The sequence below is a fragment of the Dipodomys ordii genome, unplaced genomic scaffold (assembly GCF_000151885.1).
Source record: "Dipodomys ordii isolate 6190 unplaced genomic scaffold, Dord_2.0 Scaffold65, whole genome shotgun sequence".
NCBI classification, from domain to species: Eukaryota; Metazoa; Chordata; class Mammalia; order Rodentia; family Heteromyidae; genus Dipodomys; species Dipodomys ordii.
The window spans coordinates 6,491,184-6,499,165 of NW_012267281.1; the positions used below are offsets into that span (position 1 = coordinate 6,491,184).

Here is a 7,982-nt window from a genome sequence, read left to right on the forward strand (position 1 = left end):
TGACTTCTCTTGAGATACAGCCATTTCAGGAGTGGCCAGCTTAGTTATGGTTAATTGGCCTTCTCAGGGGTACTGGAAGCTATTCATTTATTAATGCTCTAACGTGGAGCATAAAATCATTGATTGCATAAAGGGAACAAAATTCTCTGAAATATCAAAACTAGCTATAGTGTTTTTGAAAGTAGGTAAATTTCATACCATTATACCTTGATCCTGTCTCACTGGATTTTTTTTTTTGGGGGGGGGGTCCGGTCATGGGGCCTGAAATCTGGGCCTGTGCACTGTCCCTCAGCTCTTCAGCTCAAGGCTAGCGCTCTACCACTTGAGCCACAGCACCACTTGCGGCTTTTTTTTTTGTTTATGTGGTACTGAGGAATCGAACCCAGGTCCTCATGCGTACAAGGCAAGTGCTCTACCACTGAGCCAACTTCCCATCTCCAAAAGTTGAGTGTGTTTTTTGTTTGTTTGTTTGTTTTTTGCTGGTCGTGGGGCCTGAACTCTGGGTCTGGGCGCTGTCCCTCAGCTCTTCAGCTCAAGGCTAGAGCTCTACCACTGGAGCCACATCACCATTTCCGGCTTTTTCTGTTTATGTGGTACTGAGGAATCGAACCCAGGGCCTAATGCTTGCAAGGCATGCACTCTACCGCTGAGCTACCTTCCCAGCTGGATTTTTTTTTATTCTATGTGAGCTTACAAATAATTTCTCACTATAGATTTGAGAATTCAACTTATTATAGAAGTAGCACTTCAAATTTTTATAATATGTTCTAGTAATTCATAAACTAATATACATGACATTATGTCAGCTCCTGTTTTACATAAGTATTAGTTTTTGGTTTGGCAACTCTGAAACAGGCCAGGATATCAGTGGCTTAAATAAGACATTGGGGTCAATTCTCTGTTGGAAATTTGTGAGCTGGTAGACAGTTGGGAGAGAAGGAGCAGCTGGTTCTCTAAGGTCATTCAGAAACAACCTCCTTTTATCCAGTATCCTAGTCTAGGGTGGAGTAGCTTGCTTGTAGTAGAGAAGCTAGCTGAGGCATGGGAAAGAAAAGAACATGGAAAAGCAAGCTACTTTTAGAAGTGTTTCTTGGATGAGACACATGTTAATTCTCTTGCAGCCCATTGAACAGGATGTAGTCATGTGACTCATATTTACAAGTTAGACAAGGAAATATAGCCTCTAGCTGGGCAGTCATGTGTTTTTGGATAATCCAGGAAGAAAAGAAAGACTATAATGACCAATTAGTACTCCTTACTAAACCCTATCCCTCAGTTGCTTCATCTGCAAAATGGAGATGACAATACTTCCATCTTGTGGCTGTTAGAATGAAATGCAAGAATGAATAAATACAATGTTTGGTTTAGCATCCTTCCCATTTCAGGCTCTCAGTAAACTGTTCTGTTTATGAGGAAACTGTGGTTTCATGTACCAGAAAGAACACAGGTTTGGGGCTCATGGTAAACCTGGGTCTGCGTCATTGTGGATAAATGACTGAGGACACATGGAACCTAACCTCTCTAACCCTCTATAAAATAAACATTAAAACATTAAACACATGGACATTGTACAAGACTTGAGTGAAAAGGTGCATAAAAATATGTAGTGGAGGGCTGGGAAGGTGGCTCAGTGGTAGAGTGCTTGCCTTGCATGCATGAGGCCCTGGGTTCGATTCCTCAACACCACATAAGCAAAAAGAAAAAAGCCTGAAATGGCTCTGTGGCTCAAGTGGTAGATCACTAGCTTTGAGCTGAAGAGCTGAGGGACAGCGCCCAGACCCAGAGTTCAGGCCCCACTACCAGACCCCCCTCAAAAAATGTAGTGGAAACCAGGTCCTGGTGGCTAATGGCTTGCCAGCCTAGCTACTCAGGGGGCTAAGATCAAAGAATGATTCAAAGCCAGCCTGAGCAGGAAAGTCTATGAGACTCTCCTATCTCCAATTAACTACCAAAAAGTTGCAAGTTGAATTGTGGCTCTAGCCTCGAGGGCAAAAAAAAAAAAATCTCAGGTACAGTACCCAAGCCCTGAGTTCAGGCCCCAGAACTAGCAAAAGAAAAACAATGTAGTATAATTACCTAGTATATGGACAATATACAGTAATAGATGATAGATAATTGCTCAGTAGTCAGTCATTTTTTAGCATGCATTAGTGCTGGGAAAGCTTATTAGGAAGATTGCTGTCAAACTATATAAACTGGTAGTGTCCAGTCTTTTAGTTTGAATACCTAGACTTTAAGCCTAGGCCAGTGCTTTGTAAGAAAATCTTTGCAAAGTACAGGTACTGAATCACTAGAGATGCTCAGTAAAAATTGCAGCTTTCTGTCCTTTTCCCTGACAAGCTCTTAGATCTCTGACATTAGAGATTGAATCTCCACATTTTTAAATAAATATATCCAAGGTGATCTTTATCATGTTGCAATAGATTCGTCACACTTGTTTGATGTATTTGAATGCTAATATAGTACTTAGAAAAAAAGAGTAACTCATTTTGTCTGTTTTGTAAAATGAACCAAGACAAAAATCCCTATGAACAGAGTTACAACTTAAAAAAAATGTTTATTTTGGATCCTTTTAGTTATTACGAAACCAGAGATTTCCCGCGTCCTATCATCATGCAGTGGAAACTGTTGTGAATATGCTGATGCCACACATCACTCAGAAGTTTCGAGATAACCCAGAGGCCTCTAAGAATGCCAATCATAGCCTGGCTGTCTTCATTAAGGTGGGGGCTTCCAAGGGAAAAGCTGTCAGCTGTGATTGTGATGTGTTTTTTAAGTAGTTACCTAACATAATGACTAGATTAACTGTTCTAGTAATGTTGATGACGTATTTTATGCTAAAGGATAAGTTCTTTAGTAAATGCTGATTTGTACTCAAACCTTAAGTTTTAAAGAACCTGAACATGAAATCATTTGTGGGTTGTTTCCTCCACAGAGATGTTTTACCTTCATGGACAGAGGTTTTGTCTTCAAACAGATCAACAATTACATCAGCTGCTTTGCTCCTGGAGACCCCAAGGTAGGTTGTGTCTAAGTCACATCAAAAATCCACCTGTTCTTCTCATTCTCATCAGAATATTATTTCAGTCCTAAAAGCATAGCTCACTCTCCTTGTGGAAATACATTCATGTATGTAAGATATTAGGAACCTAGTAATCAGAATGAGAAATTAACAGTACCCATTAGTTTTTTCTAAAATACCTGAAATGACTTCTTAGCTGCAAAACTAATAAATCACAGTTTATTTAGCAAGACAAAAGAAGAAAACATGTCACATTTCTAGTGGAATTACTTGTCTCTGTCCTTTTTTTTTTTACTTTTTTTTAACGCTTTAATGATGTTTTAAGTTATATCAAGTTTATGTATGCAGTTATAAGCTACTTAAAATCCTTTCTTGAAGTAGAATGAATATAAATAATAAATGGCCTAAAAGACATTGTTTAATGATATCTGTTCTTTTTTTTTGGGGGGGGGGGTCTGGTAGTGGGCCTGAACTCTGGGCCTGGGCACTGTCCCTCAGCTCTTCAGCTCAAGGCTAGTGCTCTACCACCTGAGCCACAGCGCAACTTCCGGCTTTTTTCTTTTTGTTTATGTGGTGCTGGGGAATCGAACCCAGGGCCTCAAGCATGCAAGGCAAGTGCTCTACCACTGAGCCACCTTCCCAGCCCCTGAAATCTGTTCTTGATTTTCAAATAAATCCCTGAAGCCATTCTAAAATTCGTAAAATGAAATTGAACATGCAGTTTCCAAAGGCTAAAGGACTGAGTATATTGTTCCTAATAGTTTTTTTTCAACAAAGCATCCAGTGAAGTTTTAATTGATGACTAAAGTTTTTTTTCCCCCTGCAGACCCTATTTGAATATAAGTTTGAATTTCTCCGTGTAGTATGCAATCATGAACACTATATTCCTTTGAACTTACCAATGCCATTTGGAAAAGGCAGGATTCAGAGATACCAAGGTAATCTGTTTTAGCTTGTTTTAATTTTTCATAAGATTATGCTATAATGTCTTAGTTTTTAATTTATTAATCAACTTTTTCCTGTTAAATTTCGATTTCAAAAATTATTCATTAAAAATTCTTCTGTCTAAACAATAGAAATCTACTTTATTCACTTTAGTTTGTTTCACTTTTGATTTTTCTTATTAATTAGCTTTTCTTTCACCAGCTTTGGAGTCAAATGACACTCCTGTAGGTAGGTGTGGGATGTGAGCTTGCTTTCTTGCATTTTCCTCCTCTAAAAGAAAAAGAATGCAAGTGGTTGCTGAAATGCTTGCATATGTTATTCATTTAGGCATTTCTGTGTAATTCAGTTTTTAAGCTCATGACAAACTGGTAAATTTGTTTGTACCAAAACTAAAACATCCCAGGGAGCTCTCTTGCTCATGAGATCACTAGATTCTCTGGGATGTTTCTAAAAGAAGTAGAACAAACAAAAAGCTCTATTTCCCTCCAAAAATGCATTATACCATTTTCATAGCCCTTGTCCACAGTGGTAGCAATAGTTTACCTCAAAGCAATGTGGCTTACTCACATGCTTTTTATGTTTGCATGCTGAGTTTCTTTTCTTCACTCAGTCTGTCGAGTTCAGTCTGTTAAGTAATATTTGTTGAATTTAGTGCTTAGCGTGCTCAGAATTTTTAATGCTAAAGGATGCTACCAAACTATTAATGATACTCTGAAATTCAGAAGAAAACATACAAAGTCATTTATTCAGACATACAATCCCCCAAACAGATTTTACTGACAGAGTCAGCATTCGTGCATTCAGCAAATACTTACCCAGCACTAGTTGTGTCTAGTTTTGGGATATACTTGTAGACAACCTAGATGGAAATCTTTGGACTCTTTATATAACCGAAATACACAGATAGTTAGACACTGATAAATGCTAAAGAGAAAAAAAAGAAAGCTTGGAATGGGGAAAAGTGACTGTTAGGATAGCTAGATAATGGGCTGGACAAAGTGAAGGCTTGAGCTAAATAAACCCACACAGGTCTGAGAGAAAGTTTCCTGGGCTGAGGGAACAGCCAACATCAACATCCAACATTCAACATCCAACCTGGGTCCACCTCTTTCATCACTTACCCACTTTTCTTCACATTTTAGGCATATCTGCTTACTTGCAGCTTTTCACATATTCATGCCTGCCCTTGCCACCTCTCAACCACAAAGAAACCCTCTCCCTGGTGAATCCTCCTCTTCCTCCCTAGTAGTCATGTCACACATGTTTATGGGGGCTTCCAGGGGCTCCTCACATTCTTCCCTTTCCCCACCAAGAATCACTTGCTCTCCTGTGCCCTTCATCCAGATGTTACCACACCCTCTGTCACTCAAGTCATTTGTACATTTCTAGACACTGTTTTCCTTCCCCTGGATATGGGCTAAGGACAGCTCTTCATATCCAGTGTTTGGGTAGAGAATATGTTTTCATATATGTTGTATCCTCTGATCTGCCCTGCAAGAGCCTGATTATCTTCTAGAACCAATTGAGAGAAACAAGCCTTTCACGTGCCCCATAGACTCGAACCAGTTCAGTGGATTTCCAGGGTATCTAGAAGCAAAAAAGATAATTTGTCCTGTTACATGGATGAGAATAAATCTCTTTTCAGCATTTTCCTGTTTTTTTCACTTGCTCAGTCTTGCCTTCCCTTTCACATACACACCTACACATACATATATACATATGTACACGCTATCACAGGGCCATAGTGAATACACAGTTAAAACATAAGTAGTTCTGTTCTGAGAGACTTATGTGAACTCAAGCTGTGAGCTGTAGTTTGGATCAACTGAGTATAAGTATAAACAATTGAATATGTTTATTTGGGGAACATGAATATTTTCTCCCTTCTACTAAAGAGGTTGAGGTTCATAGAGTCAAAGGAGGGTTTGTAGAAGTTCTTCTAATAAGATGTAAGTATTGCAACTCATGCCCTAGCTTTAGCTGCCTGCAGCTTTAGAGTACTGTTTAACTGCTTGAATATACAGTCCCTCTGCAAAGTTCATGTTTGTGACTGTCTTATCTCCAGAGGAGCGTTCAGTTTTGTCATGTAGCTTGTCATTTAGCTTATGGTTGAGTTATTAGTTTGATTTGGTGCTTTTTCTATTTCTGTTTTAGCTTACATTTTTAATATTATATTAATTTTAGAGATACAGAAATATTAGGACATTTTAGGAAATACTAAAATAATTTTTTTCATTTAGTGAGAGCAGAATAAATGGAGTATGTGCTCATTTGTTAATTTAAAACACATTGAAGTTTTTGTCTGGTTGGTTTGGTTTGGTTTTTGTTTTGTTTTGTTTTTCCTGGAGCTTGAACTCCACCTGGGTGCTATTCCTGAGCTTTTTCATTCAAGGCTAGTACTCTGCTACCACTTGAGCAACAACAGCTCTACTTCTAGCTTTTTGGTGGTTAATTAGAGATAACAGTTTCATGGACTTTACTGCCTGGGCTGATTTTGAACCATGATCCTCAGATCTCAGCTTCCTGAATAGCTAGGATTCAAGGTGTGAGCCAGTTACACCAGGCTAACACATTAGGTTTTATTAGAGCTATAAAAAGCATTTATGACCAGAGAATGGATACATTTGTTCTTTCTTTTCTAAGGGCTTTCAGCACTACTGCTTTCATTTTGTTTCTCAGGCAGGGCATTGTCATAACTTTGCCTGAGCTGGCCTTAAACTATGATTCTCCTATCTCTATCTCCCAAATAGCTTAGATTACAAACATATACCACTATACCTGGCTCTTATTCTTTCTGTAATACATGGCTTTGTGTATAGATTACTCTTTTACAATTCTATTAATTAGTACAATAACTTTATTTTTAATTTTTTTCATAATAAAATGTATTTATAAGGTATTTTTCTATATTCTAAAAATTGTTACTAATCTCACTTATATAAGATACTATATTTTCCAAAATTCAAAATCCATTATAATTTGGTTTTCATGTAAAAGTTTGATGTGTTCAAAAGCAGAGCAGTAGATTCAAATCAATCCTTTCTTTTTTAAGGCCAGATATACAGAGTAGACTGAACCTAGAAGATAGGTTTAATTTTTTATTTTATTCATAAAGCACTGGAGTCGCCATAACTAAAGTAATTTCTACCATTATTTTAGATCTCCAGCTTGACTACTCATTAACAGATGAGTTCTGCAGAAATCACTTCTTGGTAGGACTGTTACTTAGAGAGGTGGGCACTGCCCTCCAAGAATTTCGAGAGGTCCGCGTGATTGCCATTAGTGTGCTCAAGAACCTGCTCATAAAGCATTCTTTTGATGACAGATACGCCTCAAGGGTAAGATGTCTCCAGGGGGAGGAAGTATTTGATAAAGAAATAAAAAAAATCATGGTGACAGCACTAAGATTTTGTTTTGTTTTTGGATTAAAGTCACATATCAGTATACACAGAAATTTTTCATATAAAAGAGATATATATAACTCAAATATAACTCAGACTTCTATTCGATTTCCAGAGCTGTAGAATAAACTTACCCTCTGTGTCTTCATTTCAGAGTCATCAGGCAAGGATAGCCACTCTCTACCTGCCTCTGTTTGGTCTGCTTATCGAAAATGTCCAGCGAATCAATGTGAGGGACGTGTCACCCTTCCCTGTGAACCCAGGCAGTGTACGTAAGCAGAATTACATGGATACAACCTAAATTGTGTTTGGGGGCTACCATAACAGAATAACTTAGAACAGCAAAAAATTCTCTCTCACAGTTGAGAGTCTAAAATCAAGGTGTCTTCAGAGTAGTGGTTACTAGTAGTCCTCAGTGTTCTTTGGCTTGTGGCTGTATCATCCCAATATCTACTTTTGTCTTCACATGGAGTTCACCCCTGGAACAGACCAACTGGTCTGTGACTTAGTTGGATTTAGGCTTCTCCTAGTATGACCTCATCTTACCTTCTACTTTAATTACATCTAGAAAGATGTTTTCCCGCCTTCCCTCCCTCCCTCCCTCTCTCCCTCCC

At 38.3% G+C, this 7,982-nt stretch overlaps 1 protein-coding gene across 1 annotated transcript in view; it reads left to right on the forward strand.

Moving 5' to 3' along the window:
• Positions 1-7,982, forward strand: part of Dock9 (dedicator of cytokinesis 9) — a 171,917-nt gene that overhangs the window by 90,927 nt on the left and 73,008 nt on the right. The window contains exons 30-34 of the mRNA XM_013022962.1: positions 2,577-2,723; positions 2,936-3,019; positions 3,849-3,960; positions 7,127-7,305; positions 7,523-7,636. Of these exons, the coding sequence (XP_012878416.1) occupies positions 2,577-2,723; positions 2,936-3,019; positions 3,849-3,960; positions 7,127-7,305; positions 7,523-7,636 (636 nt within the window). The remainder of the gene's footprint in view (positions 1-2,576; positions 2,724-2,935; positions 3,020-3,848; positions 3,961-7,126; positions 7,306-7,522; positions 7,637-7,982) is intronic.